Raw genomic sequence first — 19583 nt, 5'->3', positions numbered from 1 at the left:
AACAGCAGATCTGCGATCTTCTCCATCACATTGAAAGTGAAGGTTACAAACTCCATATAGGCCCAGAAATAAAAGCAGTTGGTGAAAGTCAAAGTTTTGACATATAAATGAACTGGGTAGGAAACACTGATATTAGACTTATTACACCTAGTCTCCCTTGATTGAATTGGATTTTTATTTTATTTCATTGGCCAAATTGTACTTTCATCTGACATTTTATATAGGAGTTACTGCATTATTGTATCTATTATAATTCTAAGTAATCAACATGTTCTTGTACTGTCGTCCTACATCTTTAGTTTTACTGACTTTGTATTTACTTTCTCTTGCACCATCTAATATTCATTCTTAGAACCACAAAATATGTAATTCATCTATAATGGGTGCTGTGACATTGTGTGACATTGTACTGCATGCAATTTTCTGCCTGTAATACTTTACAATATGCAATTTTAAGTTTATCCTTCTCATTACAAGTTGTGGTAGATAGAATGACGAGATAAATACCCAAAACGCAAATGTAAACATGTGTTCGGAGTCCAGATATAGAGAAGATCTTTTGAGGGAAAGCTCATGAAAAGACAAACAAAACCAAAAAGCTGTGCGACATGTTAAAAACTTTCCGTTTCCAAACATTATATCCGTTTTCCCCCCAAACTAAAGACCCCTGTGAGACTATTACACTTACCTTTAAGTTTTACTTACTGTGACCCAATACCCCAACGTAAGTGCCCATAAAAATGCCACAGAAATTAATTACAAGGAAAGTTGATCTTCCCATTGTTAATTCGCCAGTTAAACGTTGGCGTCCCTATGGGAGTATAGAGATCTCAGAAAAGGCTCACTGGGAGAGGTCATTATTGTGGCTAGCTCTGTAAAGATACAATTTCAGTCCAGGAAGCTACTGGGCGACGGCCATAACCACAAACACACCGAAAAACACACAAGTTCAACTTTATTCCACATTCAGAAGATACAAGAAAGAGGGACTTTTTAGCTTTGATGCTCCGTCTGTCTTCTCTCTAGAATGAATACCATTATAGACGGTCATTAAGATGCCTGCCTAGCAACCCACTGGCATCAGCCTACATTATGTTGGCTGCGAGCCTGAAAAGCGAATAAAACATTGGCCCGAAGTGATGATCTGGCTTGGCTGAAGGAGCAGAGAAGATTTATTTTCAGTAACATGACATCAATAAGAGCAGTGTGCCCCAAGTGTTGAATCATATCTTATCGTGGATGTCAGCCCAAAGTACTTTTTCATTTCACATTATCAGAGCAGAGCCGTGTTTGCATTTACCACCACTGCTGATACGATCAGCATCGGACCAAAAAATTGATTACAATACTTTAGCCTTGCAATACTGCTACTAGTCTGCATTTCACATGGCTGGCTTTTATACTTAACACAATATCTTCACAACTCCTGAGCAAATCCAATGTTGAAATACATTGCTCTGGGAATGGCTGGCCATTACAGACTTGGGGTATAAGATTAGGAGCCATGGTTCTTAATATGTCCTACTACGAGATAACTTTCCTGACCAGCCGTTAAAGAGTCTTCCTCTTTCTTTAACCCTCTCTTCCCCGTTGGCTTCGGCAGCGAGTTTCCATGAGATCGCAAAGCCTTCGTCGCTCTCAAGAGCCTCTAAGATACCACACAGTAAATGTAAGGCGATAATTCACCGGGGGAAAAAATGACTGCATGGCTAACTGGTGAAGACACGGTTGGGCTGGAGGACAATGAGAGGTGGATGACAGATTGATAACGGAAGAGACGGAGCATGTACCTCTGTTCCCTCCATTATCGTTTTTACTGCAAATGCACACTGTGGTACGTCCGAAGCCACACGATATTTGATAAAGCACATTCAAACCGCCGACTTTCACAGAAGCTGTAGGAGTTTAGTGTCTAGCTGGTTTTGAATTCATTGTGCATCTGAGGATGAATGGCTCAAATTAAAGTCTCTTCACTGTTCCCATGGCCAATATTTACATTTTTTTATAGAGCCTCTTGTGCAGGTTTAACATATTGTAAAGGCATAATCTTCGCAGGTATTACTGTGAAAATGGCAAATTATTATTTTTAAATAGCATGACACATGTTACGGCATTTAAAACAGCAAAGAAATCGCACTCCAACTCAGTTTAGAAGCCAAGACTTTGATTATAGCTCCTCCAAGAATCAGTTAGCACAGGCTGCACTTAAACAAGGAACAGTACAGTGGATATCGCTGTGGTATTCACCACATCTGTCAGCAGGTATTATAAAAAACACTGGTAGCATGACAATTACTCCCTGGACTTCTTTATTGGTGATTTGGTGGGTGTCTCACAGGTGCAAGCACTCATTTGGGAGGTATCAGAGAAAAGGAATGCTGAGGAGGAAGCCAACATGGCTTTCTTATGTCAAGAGGTTAATGATGGATAAAGACATGTTAGTCCTTCCTGTTCGCTCCTCTTTAATATAGCCCAAGATGTAAGGTAAGGATGAACTAGCCCCACAATATCTGTCCTCGACTTAAGAAATTCTTTGTTGTTTAATACTAATATCATTCTGTCATCAACTCAATTTGCTGATTTAATCAACAGATCTGTGAGTTTCTCCACAAAGAATCATGCAAAAGCACCACTATAAATCATGTGTTTACCAGAGATGTGTTCATTAGTTTCATGGAAATAGGTCACTCAGCATGAAAAGTAAAAAGTCTTATAGTTTATGAACGCAAAATTTCATTTTTTTCAAGACGTCAGAATGCAACAAACAAAGAGCAAGTCGGATTGACAAACAGCATCTGAAGGCCTCTCTGCCACACTTTTCTGACGTCAAACTAATCTTTAAATTTGGCAAAATGCACAACCCGACAACAGCTCCCACTTTTCATGTGTATATCTGGCTGCGATACCTTCGCGAAGAAATTGCCCAAAAGTATCGGCAATTACCCCCACTTGTACGACTCACTGTATCGAGTCTACAAAGACCACAAAGAGGGTTGCCATTCGGAGAAACACCTCTTTAGATGTCAGATGACACCTCGTATAACTCGTTCATTTCAAACATCCTAAACTCTTAAGTCTTTCATTACAGATGTTTTTTTACATTTGTCAAGTTGTTACATCATCTGTTGCAGACATGTCTGTTCAGTGATTTTCTGAGCCTCCAGTCTTCAGTGTGTTGATGTACTGAGGCTCCTGTCTTTCTGATGAGGTGCTATGAAACGCTGGGGATGACTGCCATGAGCAATCTGCTCGAATTCTAACCTCATACATGCACAATGAATTTCCCACCATGTTATCTACGACTGAAACTGAAGAATCACAAATGCATGCCCTTCTGGACTGAGAGAGTCTGCGATTGTTCTATTTGGCATCATAAATACTACCTTGGGAGCTATTATTGCAAAAATGTTACATTGAGGGGACTTACAATTATCTGGCCTCTTTAGCCCGTGAAGATGATGTAATTAATCGCATTTTAATCCTTGTGTCCAAACTCTGCAGAGTCATGCAGCAGCAGCATTTGTAGGTCATGGACACATATTGTATGGATGGGTGATAAAGACAGAAGAAAGTTGGAGAGAGAGTTTGGTAATGAAAAGGTAATAGCTGGTTTTCACCAATTTAATGGCCTTGAGGACCACTAATTCCAGGGTTGCAGTATTCAGAAGAATGAGAAGAATGTGGAAAAATACATCCTCTCTGATGGTTATGGCAACCATTGTTTGTTTTTGCACCTGAGTTTTGGGAAAGAACTTGGTTGGATGCCATGCTGTAGAGAAGATAGCATCAGGACTCGGGACATTTGCTCTCAGTAAGGCACTGCTTCGTGTTTTTAGAGGAAATACCTGAATGTATATGTGGAAATACTTGCAGCATGAATTAGGGCACTGTACTGGTTTCAAATAATGCACTTTTATTTATCCTTTCTTTAACAGAATATTCAATATTGTGTATTAATTGGGAAGTGAGATCTGACATTTGAAGTAAAGCATGTATTCCGGCCCTTACATTCTGATATGGATACTGAGGCTTTATTGATATGAGTAAAAATGAAACATTCGGAAAGTCTGATCTGATAACGATGCATTAAATCATTTACTAGAATATAGAAATTATGTTGAAATGTTAAATAAAATAGACAGGTTGACCTTAAAATGAGTTGTGGCCGCTGAAGTGTCAGCTAGCGGGGTTCCCGATAAATACATTTTACACAAACGATTTCCATTTACTGCCGCACTGTTCTAGGCAGTTACTTTTACACCCTGACTTGTGTCCATATAACTGGGGAAGCAATTATTCAACTTGAATAAAATATGATGGTGCTTTTTTTTCCATCTCTGCCTGCATATATCGAACCGAGTCTTCGCATGAAGGCCTGTCCACTTTCAAATGAAACTGTCAAACATCTTGTAAGTCATCCAGAAACGCACTAAGAGGAAGTTCCAGCGTTGCTTTTTATGATCAGAAATGAGCGGGTCGCTCAGCTGACGTCAGTCCAGCAACTGATTTGATTTTTGTGAGGCTTCGGTTAGCGTCTCCATTCATCCCAGTTTGGCTGTCATCCTTGATAAGCACGAAGATAAATCACGCTTTGCAAACATGACCATCTGACAATGCGGGATGAAATAAAACACGCGGCGCTGCAGTCATCCAGCTGTTCACCGTCCCGAGGTTGGAATGTGCTGCGATGTAAAGCCTCAGATGAAGACATTCATTAAAGGATTAGGGCCTACACTTTGTACTGACACAAGAATGAGGGCAGCTGAAAGGAGAAGAATGAAATGATCGAAATGATATTCAAGCACCATTTTGCGCATGAGAGGAGATGCTGCCGGTGTAAGTAGCGGCAATCAAAACAAAGTGCAAAGATCCCTCCCTTTTTCTGAGGCAGCGCCATGCTGGCAAAGATAACAGCGGAGGTGGAATCCTGCCGTGGCTAAGCCTCTTCGGTGCACTTTTCACGTTGTGTTTAAAGGTGTCAAAGAGGCTGAGATCAAAGGAGCCGTGGCTACTTTAGTGTTTCTTAAATGGAGCAGTGATCAACAAATTCTCAGCAGCCTAAGAAGACGCTTTGTCCCTGGAGAGCAGCAGTAGCAGCAGCGGGTAAGACAAAAGATGAATTCAGAAAGTAATTCAGTTAGGGAGCTTTTCATGCGATCTTCCAGGGCCTTCCAGTAAGAGCTCATATTTTTCAATTTGAGATGTCTGCACCCTCATCAAATAGTTCATTCTTTAGTGTCCTCAAAAGTGGTCTTAAAGTGTTTCAACTGTAGTTCCAAACCAAACAGAGGCATTGCATTACTCCGCTTGTTTATTGAAAGTTTCAATAATAGGCAATTTGGCAGCGACAGTAGGAATCCTCAGCAGAAAAGCCATAAAAGTGGCAGTATGTGTGGTCTGGTGCTGCCATTGCAGTGAACTCCAAAAGAAGCAGGAGGACCAGGGCCAGCGTATTTCCCGTAGCATAACACACGCCGACAGCAGGCAGACATGGCAAACTGGACTCTCCTTGTTCTCACACTCGGTGCCAAATTGGGGGGAATTCTTCCAGTGGCAAGTATCAATTACTCACTTTAAACAAACATCTAAAGCTTTTGAATATCAACATGGTGTGTGCATGTCTCTCTATAGGGCATCTGATATGGGGGAGACCACACACAAGGAGTCACCTTTCAGCATCAGGTTTCTCCTCGCGCTGACTTCTCATTTGGATGCTCCATACGTACCTGCTCTCTTTGACCAAGAATTTTATCAGACATTAATCAAGGTGAGAGGTGACAACATCAGCCCACAAACGGACTACATTGTGTACATAAGTGTAGTGAAATATTATATCCACCAGAGAGATATTCTGTCTGACATCAGCAGGGAAAAACACATCCATCATTGTCATTCTGAAATGTCTCAATTGCAAATCGTATGCAAGAGAAGTCAACAGCCATGAAGTCTGCATCGCCTGGCTTTGCTCCATCTGGTACAGATATATAGGCTACTTCAAACAGTCAGCTTCAACCTTAAACACATATCGTACAGTGGCGTCATACGGCCATTTGATCCTTGTGATGCTGGGGAGCTGTCCAGATTACATATTGAAAAGTGTGTAGTAGTTGTGGGTGGATAAAGATATCGCCAAAGAGGGAGCAACTTGCAGCTTATGAGTTGATTCTGAAGAGGGCAAAATCAGAAGATAAGGACGTTTCATTGGCTCTTCATGTGCATGTGAGTGTAACAAAAAGACCACAAAAGTTTAAACACCCTACCAAAGATCTGTAAATACTAGTATCCAGTATTTTGCATGGCAATATTGTATCCATACCCAAACGTGAAGTATCAATCTTTTATTGTATAAACTTCTCAATATTGCGAATTGGTCATAACTGCGGTTATGTAAGTAATGGTGAATGGACTGCTTGTGTAGCACGTTTCTAGTCTTCCAACCACTGAAAGCACTTTAACACTACATGTCATCATTCACCCATTAACACCCGTTCATACACTGATGACAGGAGCTGCCCATCAGGACTCTGACTAACATTCACCAACATTCATGCATAGCAGGAACAGCCTGCGGGAGCAATGTTTGGGTTAAGTGTCTTGCTGAAGGACACATCCAAATGGACTAGCGGAGCTGGGGATCGAACCACCGATCCTCTGATTGAAGGGACTACCGTTGAAGAAGCTCGATGTCTATGGTGTCTTGCATTGAGACATGTTTGTGTGTGCGGTGAAATCTTCTCTCGCGCGAGTCACTTAACATGTGTGATGACTTAAACAAAGGAAATAGTTGATGATGATAATATATATTTGAGTTCATTGGCTATAGGCCTTTTAAAAAAAAATGGATTGAACACTTTCTCTTATTTGATAAAACTGATGTTGGGAAACTGCATTAATTGCAGTTAAAAATAGGTAAAAAGAATTGCAATATATCATTTAACAATGTTTGATATCACAATATTCAGCATATTGCAAAAATGTTTAAAAAACGCAATAATATTGAATTGTGACTTAAGTATTGCGATAATGTTGTATCATGGAGCCTGTGATTCCCACCTCAACATGCTACCATCACTAAACCTGTATGTTTGATTATTCCCTGAAGAATAATCTAATAATTTATTAGAGACACACTTTCTATTTCCGGGTCCATTTGCAGTTTAGTGGTGGTGTTTTGATTTGGTGCAGATTACTGGATAATTACAGATCACAGGGTTTCATGTAGAAACATTTCCAGAGTAATTTCAGTGTAATTTGAGATTAGAACATTTTTTAAACTTTACTAAACATAAACAGTAAAGATCCAGATTTTTTTTTTCACAAAAAAAAACATGCACATATTTTATTCTAGACTCATCAGTTCACACCAATGCTATATAAGAAGTCCATCAGAAGAAGAAAGTGATTTATTCTCTGACAATGACGTAAATAGATCACAGTGTAAAGCACCTTTGTGGATTAGGAGCCAGTTGCTCCAGCTGTTCAGAAGCTCAAACTTGGCTTAGTTTATTAAATGGAGATTTCTGCATACGTTTTTAGAGATTAGCTGTTAGTACAACGGCTTCCTGTTAATTGCTTTTGATTGGATGGCACAACAGAATTTTCTGCAACTGAAATACAGGGTGTAATTTAGTAAATCCCTGGTCGTAAACTAGCTAGTAGTTACTGAGGACTTGGGGAGGAATTAAATTAAACAAACTGTTGCAACTCAATCCTGTTTGTTTCTGTTTAAAACACAACATCGTGGCATTGTTGTGTGTCGACTCAACTCGGATTTTTCTATACGGGAGGTGTTTATTATCACTTGTTAAAAAGTCAGTCTCGAAATGTTTGACATTACAAACAAAAATAAAGTGAAGACATTTCATCACAAAGAAAAGCCTGGATTTGATCTCCACATTCGTTCATACAAACTGAAAACCAACAGAGGAAATCATAACTACTTTGTACAAGCAACCACTTTGTTAAGATATTTGACAACCATAAGAAAAACATTTTTGCAGTCCTCAATACTTTTATAATTTGACGACAAAACATAAGCCTTTAATTAAAGGCAGATAACATAATGCAGAGATGCTCACCGCAGTGGTCTTTCACTCCTGCTGCTAAAAAATTACCAGCAATGGTGGGATGACGTTAGCTGTGAAAACTTAAGCTGGTGCACATGTCAGCAGCTCCACAGGCTTTAACATACCGCATGAGACCATTTTTTTGTGTGTGAAAAGTATTGTGTAAAAGAGTCAAAAGTCCACCGCTGCTTGGAAATTGAAAACATGAGGGTGTTTTAACACAGGAAGGGAAGAGGAGGCTTTGATTTCTTAAAGTGTTGACAGTGCCATGCCACTTTATAAAGAACCTCCCTTGTTAATGGCTCCTTGAGCAGCTCCCAATACGACAAAAGATTTGAAAGAACTGAAGTATAATGACGTTACTATGAGAAACAAATGCATATGATGTAATTTCCTCGTTGACGTATGCTGTAATGAAACTGTGATACTGTCCTAGAAGAAAAGGGCAATGGTTTGAATGTCATAACTTCCAATATCTCCCATTACTGTTGCACTGATCGGGCTGCTCTCGTACAGCATTCGTAGATATTCCAACGAAAACACAAACAAAATCAATCTTTTAGCTCGGAGACCACTGTTCGTGCCACATTTGTAACAAGAAGCCAACGTTGATTTGTTTGTCGCTTAATTGCTGAATTTAAGTAATTCCACTTCCATAGTTATTTTAACCCAAACCATATTTTCTTCCTTAACATAACTCAGTAGTGTTGCCTAAAGCTAGCTCACTATTTCCCAATCTTTTCCAAACCTAATTGAGTATTTTTGTTGCCTAAACGTACTTAGTTTTGTTTAGGAAAAGATTGTGAAATACTTAGTTAAAAGAAAGAACTGTTTCCAGTGAAGATGGAAGTTTATTCTAAGAATATTATATGCAGGCAGAAATTGACACAGTTGCTGGACTTTGGTAAGAAAACGCACAAAAAATGAAAAGTAACTTTTTTGTAAGATATCATACGAACCGTTGTATGAGGACACATTGCAAAAATAGACAAATATCTAAACCTGGAGTCAGGAGTAACTATCAAACAGGTACTAATTGAACTTCAGGGTTGTGCAAAACCTCTCATTCCAAAAAAAACAAAAAACTTTGTGTAGCCTGCTGATCAGAGCCTGATTTGAGTGTGAGAATGGCTCTCTTCCCCGAGAATGAAGATGAAGCCGGGTTTTCGTATCAAACTAATAAGAGTCATATGGGGAGAAAAGGGCATCGGCAGTTCCACACTGCTGATTGATGTGGAGAGCAGAGTGAGAGATCTACTCACGGCAGCACTGTGTTTTTCTTGTGCCGCTGTGAAAACAGTCTTTGTGCAAGTAGCAGCCACACTACAATGCTCGGTTGTAGGAGCAAATGAGCAATATAACCACTACTGACTCTGAACGCTGAAACCATGTGTCAGCATTAAACCACAACAATCTGCAACTGTGTGATAACAATATATTCAGCAAATAAACTGTGCATTAAAAGCAATTGATTATTACATTACATTACAGTCATTTAGCAGACGCTTTTATCCAAAGCGACTTACAGGAAGTGTATTCAACATAGGTATTCAAGAGAACTACTAGTCACCAGAAGTCATAAGTGCATCTCCTTTCTTAAACAAGCATCTTAAAGCATAAACCAGAGCAAAAGTATAGTGCAGAGGCAAATTACTACGAAAACAATAAGTGCTACAAACTACTACGAATACTACGAATACTACTACGAATTATGATGCCATTTCACTTAAGAGAATCATTCTTTTATGCATCTTTAGGAACTAGCAATCTCTTCTTCATGGAAAACAACTCGAGTTCATTATAAAGATGATTGGAGGCTCCATCAGATCACTTTTCACTCGGAACAGCTTGCCGAACGGCCCTAGGCTTCAAGCAAAACCCTAATTTCCTTGCAAATCCCATACGACAATATTAGTTTTAAACCAGCAAAGCAGTTTACGTCATCTCAAGAGAGCGATGGTGGCCAAAACTGCAGAAAATAGGGTCGAAGGAAGGATTTAACACTTATGCCAAAGAGTGAGAGAATTGTGTGAATTTGTCTGAGGGTGATTCAAATTATGTTATGACAGTATCTTACACATCTGAATATCCAGCGTTATCCACCTATACTATGCTATTGTTAGTGTTTATACTCTGGTCCTGAGAATATTATATTTATTTTGATTGTAATTTTTATAGTTTAAATGTCAAATAAATGACTTGAACTCTGTATAACTTCAACCAGGGGCTTCATAAAAGGCCCCAATAATAAAAATGACAATGTATTGTGTATTAAAATAAGCACATTGTGTAATAATGAATAATTTACACATTGTGTACCGGTTGTTTAAAGATGTATTTAAGTGGGCACCTTTGGCTCAATATATTTAACATTTTTCATATCTACCTTCATTCACCTTTTATTGGTATATTTTCATTAAAACACATTGTGTCACATTATATTTTATATTGTACATTGCATATCTTAGGTTTTGCTTCTTTTGTCTTGCTAGAAATAAGTGCAGGCCTTTCACATTCAGTTTTCTCTCCATCATATCCTTATGCTATTTGCTGATAGAGCAACCAAAGTTCCCCTCATGGATCATTAAAGCTTCATTTTAGCTTGTGATTAACTCTAGCTTAGCTTCCAGCACACACACACACACACACACACAACCAAAATGTGATGCATCGTCAGCCTGTATTTCTCTGAGAAGGATATCTGTTGCATCACTTTGCATTTTTGTGTAATGACTAATGTTTTTAAAGCAATACAAAAAAAAGGCCAAGACAATAGCTAGGGCTAATTGCTGCGTGGGATTATGATAATTACTTTAGTAACTTCCCATACACCAGAGGAAGAGGGTGAACTGGGTCAAAGGTGAATTCAACAGACTTCCAGCTGCCAGTGGAAGCATACATGCAGACACACATGTATTCTTACCCACTAGAAGAAAATATTCACATGAACAAAGTATAATGCTGTCAAGCTAAACATAGATCCTATGTGCATGCTAGCTAGCGAGCTAAACTGGGTGTGTTAGGAAAATGTCCTTTTTGATAAACTCTCAGAGTAAATCCAAGGCTGCTGAGGCAGTGGGTTCGGTAGTTGACCTAATCAAGCCAAAACCAGCTCTTGCTGCGTCTAAACATTCATGGGGCTTTGTGGAGGACTATGACTGATCGTAATTCACTAACCTGGCTTATTGCATGGGCTGATGTAACTTCCCTTTTTCACTCTCAGTGATCACATTCACAGTTGACCTTTTCTTGCCAAGGGATCATTTCCAGAGGAATGGCGGTTTTTCTACCTCACTAAAATCCAAAGAATTCACATGATATTCAGCCCCGAAGGGCAAAAAGGCAAACAGATCGACGGCTGATGCAGCAAATAAGAGATCAGTGCGGTGATTCACACACCTGATTTGTCAAATAGCGAACAAATAGACGAACAAATAAGAGCCGGCCAGAGGATCCTGGAACAGCTTTAGTCTGAGGACAATGACTCAATAACAGGTTTTTTGACTCAATGAGTAAATCAAAGACAAAGATTGTGCACCATGGACCGTAAGAGCAGGTGCCTTAAAATTGATTTCAATAAATCTTCTTTGTTCTTCTAGATTTACGCACTTGTTACCAAAAAACAAAAGTACATTATAGTATGCTATACAGTTATTGTTTAATCAGACACCATTTTATTCTGGTGATCTCCACTTAATAAACTAGTTCAAACAGCTGAGGAAAAAAGCAATATGCAAAATGCTAAATTATTACATTCCGAGATGATACAATTCTTTTTTAAATTTCAGTTGCACCATAAAGAGGTATTTTTCCACATCTTGACTTTTGACTTACTATTATCATTAACCCTACAACCGCCAAGACAGACTGGCATACCGCTGGGTTTTTATAATGCTATTAACTCTGTTTAAACAAAAACTACAAGCCTTCCAGCGCAAATATCCATGTTAACAGGACACATGCTGTAATTTAGTCAATTGTGATTTGTGACTCAAAATTTAATAAACCTGTAATTAACATGGTTATCAATACAAAAAAATATATCTGTGTTATTAAGTGAGGAACTCATTGTACTTCATAACAGTGTTAAGGCTGGATTGGTGCCTGGATGCTTTCTGCCAACAACAGCTGTGTTTGTTTGGTGAATCACAAACAGGGTGTGTTTTGGAAACAAGTCTCTCTGCCTTCACTTTCTAACAACTTTATCCAGATGATTGTCAGTTGAAGAATTCAATTGTTCTTGTGATCTCAGAACCTGTATGGCAGATCAAAGTGGTCATGGAGGTGATGTGGCTAGATTTACTATTTTTTATGGCTGGTGATTGATCTCAGGGGTATTTGTCTTAGAAGAGATTCTCTTTGAAGACATGTTGGTGGGCGTTGGTGTCCAGCAGTGCTTTGGCAAAGTGTAGCACGATGCAGTCATGCAGAGTATAAAAAGAATAATGGGATCAGCTTATTGTGGCTTGTAGACATGTTTTCTAATGTAGAGGAGAGGGTTAAGATTTCTATAATGGAGACAAGCAAAGTTAGCCTCTGGCGCAATAAATCAGCATCATCTGGAAGAGGTAACTAGATGTGCAGCGGTTGAGACACTTTTCTGGTTTATTACAACCATGACAGGGCTCAACAATAAGGATTGCCCGCTTTCCCAAGGCAAGTTAAATTCCTGGTAGGGCTCGTAAATGTAGCAATTTACTTGCCCAGTCAGGCAAGTGATAAAAAAAGAATTAAAACACATTGTTTTTTTCCCAGAACGCATGGTGGAAGTAGCCAAGGAGTGAACCATCTCACTTCCTTCGCATCTCTGTTGAGAGCTGCACATGTGCAGTGCTGATCGGGCACACAATTGGGTGGGGTTTGAGGATGAAGGCGAAACACCAGATTCAAGTCTTTGTTGCTATTTATTAACGGCAAAAGGGGCAAGTAAAAATTGGCTTTGGGCAAGTAGATTTCTGAAAGACTTAAAGCGTTGAACCCTGCTTGATCTTATTTTTTCCTTTTCATCAACTCTTTTCATCTTTTTTTTTTTCATCAACTTTTTTTTCACACAGGTTATGACCACTGTTCGTGGCACGTGTGAAACTATAAGTAAATATTCCATTAGTCATGTGACTCACAGGAGTCGCTTGACACGGGACTCGTTTGTCACCAGCTAGTGACTTGAAGGGTAGTCCTGTGAGTCATCAGTCGGTCAAGTTAATATCAACCATGCATAACATCAACAAACGCGACAGACATGGCTCGATGCCATTCATTTATCTATTGACCAATATATGACTATACTGTAGCTGTATTGAACATTGTAAAATGACTGTCCAGTATTTCTGTGCACTGATGAGTACTTTGGCTCTGAGGGAAAGCTCTGCTATTGGATTTGTCCAAAAGCAAATGGAAACAGTGACAGATCCACTTTGACTGAGAGCTTGGATCCATACAAGCTATTTTCAACATTACACATCTGTCTGGTTCACTGGACTCAGACCCCACTTTAAAACAAGGTGAAAACTGCTGCTGTATTTCCCATTTGAAAGAAAAAATGGTTTACATCCATGTTTGTCCAAAATGTCACCACTTCATATTATCCTATACGACATTTGGGTGAAATTGTCGTAATCAGCATCTGAATGCAGGAGTTGTGGCCAGAACCGTGTTCTGTGCGGTTTGACCACAAAAATCTAATCAGTTCATCCTCAAGTCCAAGTGGACGCTTGTGCCAAATTTGGAGAGGTTCGCTAAAGGAGTTCCTGAGATATCACAAGAATGTGGTCACAATGACCTTCACCTTTGACCTTTGACCCAAAAAGTAAATTCAGTACATCCAGAAGCATTCATTTATAAAAAAAAAATAAGGTTATAAACTATAATTTTGTTAAATTAACGTATGAACTTTATAGTGCTTGAGATTTTGACTTTTGCAAAAACAATTCTTCATATACAGTACAACACACAGTTCATGAATGTGTATAGTATCAATGGTGTGAAGTTACAGAGGGAGAGAACTTTTTTTGCCAAAACAAGCTATGGTTTGATGGTTTCCATTAACAGACAGTAATTTCTGAGATTGTGTTCAGAATTCAAATTTAGGGTTAGGAAACGTGTCTTTTTTTATTAAGATTGCTAGTGGGGGGATTGAGAGTCACATTGATGTGGATTGATTGTCAATTTTTTTTTCTTCAGACTGAGGACAAATGCCGCAGTTGGTGATTAAATCCAGGCCTTTCGCCTGGACGCTTCTGGGGTGGATTTTCCAAGAGCGAGGGACTTGGCGCCGGCGATCCTGTGTATTTTCCACCCTGATCTCTGCTTGGCAGAGGCCTAAATAATAAAGCTCTTTTAACTGAGGAGCCCGGGGTTCCCTGTGTACAAACACAAACTCTGACCCCCCCGGCTCTGCTGTTTTAACATGACCCGCCGCCATGGGGGTTTACCTTACACCCCCATAAGCCCCGGTCCTGCAGCCGCTTAAAAAAACGCCCCCACTCTGACACAGACTCATGCTGGGGTCAAGCCAATTTGGTCTTGAGGTAATTTTACTGGGACCAAAGTGCACAATGCAAGGCTTGATTAGTGAACACAGGAAGCAGCTAACAACTGACAAACATCTAAACCAAAATCTTGAAAGAAAAAAGTGATGGAAAAAGCCCCAAGCGAAGGAGGTCATTTAGGGAGTTTTCACTATATCGCCCACTATACCCATACACATATTTCCTTGCCAGTCAATATTACACATGTTTTAGTGTTTCGACTGTTATTCTTAATTGCATCATGGAGTGCAGCAGGGTGTGAGACGAGTACGATCACGGAAATGTAGCACGCTGCGATGAAACGTCCATTCATGCGGGCCACGCATGGATGTGTGTTTATTTAACTACTGTGCAGGTTAATCTAGGCCCTCGGAGCCTGGTGCAGTGTGTTAGTGCCAAGGCTCACAAACTCTCTGTGCTCTGATCAGCCTGCCAGTTTTGAAACCCGAGGAAGCCAAACGAAACCTTCTCCGAAAGCTACGGCCCAGGCCTCTTCTGTTCTAAGAAGAAACTTATAAAAAAGGTAAATAGAAGAAAGTTTTCTGCAAATTTCAGCATTTCGTTTCTGTACAGTAGAATGATTTTCCTACAGTACTGTTGTTTATTACGATGTGTCACTGACAGGATTTGGTGGTACCCTTACCTCCACATGCCCATAAAACGTAAACCATTTAACGAAGATCAAGTCTCTGAACAGCTGCGTAGGCGGAGGAGCAACCTCTAAAAGCCAAAACAGTAGCTCGGCAGTGGAGGAAAAATTAAGCGATTTTTCCATTTTTAACCGCCTTAGCCATTTTCCCCATGAACAATAAAATGAACAACACATACGCCTGGGGGAACACTGGAAGAAATTAGTCCCCAACTGCAGTAGCTAATCAACACAGCCACAACACACATCGCAACGCCCTATTTTGTGCGACAGAATTGAAGGCAAATGCTAGTGTGGCACCCACAGTTTGTGCGCTGTAATCACGGCAAACCACAGGAAAACTCACCATGACATTGTGTTATTTTAAATTTTATATAATTACAGAGGAGGGGTGTTTAATACGATTGTTTGAATGTTGTTAAAAAACCTGATTTAATAGATGTCAAAGTATTTCAGACGAGGGCAGTCTGCATTAAAACCTAAATCATCTTTCTTTATGAGGCTGAGTTTTAATATTAGAAACAGGAGAAGAGTTGTGGCTTCGTTGTGTTGACTACTGGAGGACTTTTTTTCCCTTCATTTTCTCCCCAACCTGGAATCCTCTGCATGCTCCAATCATTAACAAATACCAAAAACAGCCAACAGACAAAGCTCTGGTTTGTTCAGAACGGAACACCAAACATACGTTTTCTAGGTTTGGTATGTCAAACATTCATTATAACTACTGGAAGAGACCGCACGCAGACAAACACAAACACGTACAAAGAAGAGTGACTGAACTAAGAGAATGAGAGACGTCTTTATTTCCTCTGTGGAGTGAGGAGGAAGGAGAACACGCTGGTACCCAGCACAGCTCCTCTGGCACCGAGCCACCGCCGAATATCAAGAATCCGTTTACGGTTTGACTTTGTAGCAGCGCCTCCCCTCTCTGCAGTCCATCTGTGAGCGAGTTATATATTGCTCCAGAATGTGCATGGATGAGGTGCTCGTTCCGCAGCCGCTCCAAAATACACCGAGTGGCCATCTGTGTATGACACAGACTTTACAGCACTTACTTGTGTTTCACTTTCATCTCCCGCTCTCTCTCTCAACTGTTTTCTTTGCAGTTGTTTTGGCTTCCCTCCCGTCAGCTAAACCTCCTGTTTCTGCATTTTTCCTCATCAAGGCTTCATCTATTTTTATTTGCTATGCTGTGCTTGGGTGCACACAGCTCCCTCTTAACTACTCTCTTGTACGTGGCCAGTACCATAAATCTCTGCTGTTGTTTGAACAGGCAACACATACAGGAGGCACTGCGTCATGCTGTGTTCACTTCAGCTTGCCCTCTTCTCCAGTTCATGCTTTCCTACTAGCTGCATTTTTAGCAAATTTATGGTTTAATTCTAGTTTCCAACTAGTTGTGAGAAGGCCTTCAATCTAGTCCATAATAGTCCCTTAATCCAACTTGACATAAAAAGCAAACAACTTATTATACAATGCCTTTTCTTCCCACCACTCTAAACAGTATAAATATATAGTGTTTGTGATGTTTGCAGCGTATTTTAGGGAGTTGGGTTTGTGGGTGCAGGGTGGATCATTGCGTGGACGGTTGATAACATCTGAGAAGCGCCAGCAGGCAGATATGATCAGCTGCCATCAGGGCAATGACGTAGTTAATCGTGCGACGGCATTGCAAAGTTAACCATCATGCCCTGGATCCTCACAAGAGAGAGTACTCAGTGCTCACGGGCAGCACGCCATGAGAGTGAGGTACACCATCAACCCATCCTGTGGTAATGCTGGTAAGCTGTCACATTACTATTCCTTCAAGGCGGTGTAGGCTACCCATCTCTAGGAGCGGGTCATGTGATGATACATACTGCTATATGAGCTTGTGGAGTTCCATGCCAGTTATACAGAGTAAGTTGATAGCTTGATATTTTAAAAGTGTGTGTGTTAAGCATGGAATGTGAGCCAGGAGGCAATAAGCTTTCAAAATGTTTGATCAGTGCATCCTTAAGTATCTTAGCGTGGCATAAAGACTGGAGGGGGAAACAGCCTGACTGGATTTATTTGCAGTAAAAATAAATTAAAAAAAAGCCTTCCAGCACTTCCAAACCTCCCTAATTAACAAGTTTGTTTAATCTTTACACAAACAGAAATGTAAGACAACAACTAGTAGTTTTGACTTACATTGACATACTAGCTCAATGCTTAACACAGAAAGATCAGTGTATCAGGTTTCTCACTAACCCTAGGCAGGAAAGCAAAAAAGCGTATTTCCTAAAGTCTCTAAGTTTTTCTTTGTTAGTCAAGTTTATTTATAACAAAATCAAAATCTCCCTGTTTTACAAGTCATTTTGGACAATAGTTCCAGTCAATGAGTATGACTCCTTTTTGGCCATATTGTATTTATGGATCATTGTGAAGAGTTATTTTTATAGTTATTATATTATCTCTTCAATTCCAAACTGTTTAGTCTATCTATAATAGTTTCTTAGTAAAATGTTATATACTGTGAAATATTTTTTTCTATCCGTGTCGCAAACCCCTACCTATGTCTGTCTATGAGAGCAAGAGACTGTGATGTGTTTTTTTTGTCTGAGTCAATAAGCATTGAGCGGATGAAGACTTGTTGCCTCTCCACAGGTCCTCACCATGTGCCCTAACATTAGCAAAATTCAAACTAACAAATGCTAGGAAGGGAAAAAAACGATTTAATCCTCTTTCCAACCTCCTTCACACCAGCCTTTATCTGCATTAAAAAGGCACACTTTCTGAGTTTCAATGCAGAAAGAAAAAATCAAGCAACCAAAGGAACGACAACAAACAAGAAGAAGCCCTTAGTAAGTAAAAACCAAGTGACCTAACTGTTTTCATGTACAGTAAGTTCTTCCAAGCAAGGCCATGCCATATGCATACAAGGGGCCTTATTCAAACATCCATCTCTGCGTGTGGGTGGGCAGGCTTTCAGGAGTTTCCCTAGCAAGCCCGAGGTCACACCCTGCTCGTCCTCGTCCTTCTGTGACCTTCCTGTCTACAGTTCATATATTCCACATTAATAAAAGGTCATAAAAAAAAGGAAACTCTCCAGAGTTGAGTACTGAATAAATAGTGTTGACACAACAAATGACTAAAAAGGGGCAGTGTTGCATTAGTATGATGTCAGCCGTGTGCACCCTCAATACAACCAAACTGAAATCTCTTCTTCTTTGTATAATTCCTCATCACACTTCACTAAAGTGTTAGAATAACATAAGAATCATCTGAGTCATGGTGGACGACTGGCAGCTGTTGTAAAAGTAATTTGCGAGAATGAAGTGAGTTAAATAAGAGTGCAGAGAATGGTGTTTTTTTATGCTATTCTAGCAGCTGGGTGTTGCTTTAATGGATAGTATTTCCATAGATCTACATACAAATGAACATGTAGTACCAATGAAAAGTCATGACAGAGAAGACCAATGTATGCCAAGAATCAGTCATTAGCTAACTAGAGAGCAATGAGATCATGAGAGAATCAGTCAAATGGGAGTACTGGCCTCAAGTCAGGATGATCTCATAACAGAGCTGCTCCGAGGCAATTTTATCTCTATTTATGCCAGCGAGAAGCTTAATGTAGTAATTTATTCAAACCAGGACTTTGCTGTGTTCATTTTCAAAGCTGAATGGATAACAACAGAACAGCTCATAATATGGCACTGGGAACATAAATCAAATCCACAACTGACAGATTATTGTTTTTGTTTTTTTCTCTTGTTCCCCTCACCTGGATCATTCTGTGCTTTCTTGTCACTGAGGGGAATATGTATGTTACAATGCTGCCACCATGTGGACAAGAGAGGTACCTACATACAATCCTATATTTATTGGTATATTACTGAAAAATAAACTCGAAGAAAGTTAACAAAACTCGGACAATTAAACAAAAATGACAACAAATCAAAATGTATTTTTACACAGAAGAGGGATTATTAGCCAATAAACCACAGAAATTAACAGCAGAATAAAACATCAGCAAAGTAGACAACATAACATGTATGAACAATAAAACTCCACAATGCTGCAGCCACAAACTCACATTTTAGCAAAAACAGAGAGCTGCACAGATTATGAGAGTTAATTATTCACAATAGTGTGATATTGTGGGCTACTCACCTATCATAACACATCTTGTGACCAGTCAGTCTCTGTCCCAGTATAACCAGTCCACTCAGTAATGCAACCAGTTTTCAAACATTTTTAAATGAATGAAACTGCATTCAAACACAGCAGAAAGTCCTCACACACACACACCACTGAAGGTAGAAATTCCTCAGTCAATTTAGCATGCCAGCTAGAGCCAGAGCACACCTGTTGTTCAGG

General features: G+C 39.7%; 1 protein-coding gene across 1 annotated transcript in view; it reads right to left on the bottom strand.

Annotated features, from left to right (window-relative positions):
* esrrgb (estrogen-related receptor gamma b) overlaps window positions 1–19504 on the bottom strand; it is a 116131-nt gene extending 96627 nt beyond the window's left edge. The window contains exon 1 of the mRNA XM_054618028.1: window positions 19377–19504. Coding sequence (XP_054474003.1) covers window positions 19377–19383 — 7 coding nt within the window. The 5' untranslated portion in view covers window positions 19384–19504. The remainder of the gene's footprint in view (window positions 1–19376) is intronic.
* Between the last annotated feature and the right edge of the window lie 79 nt (window positions 19505–19583).

The sequence above is a fragment of the Anoplopoma fimbria genome, chromosome 18 (genome assembly GCF_027596085.1).
Source record: "Anoplopoma fimbria isolate UVic2021 breed Golden Eagle Sablefish chromosome 18, Afim_UVic_2022, whole genome shotgun sequence".
Lineage (NCBI taxonomy): Eukaryota > Metazoa > Chordata > Actinopteri > Perciformes > Anoplopomatidae > Anoplopoma > Anoplopoma fimbria.
Note: the sequence above shows the minus strand (reverse complement) of the source record. Positions and strands in the feature narration are given on the sequence as shown.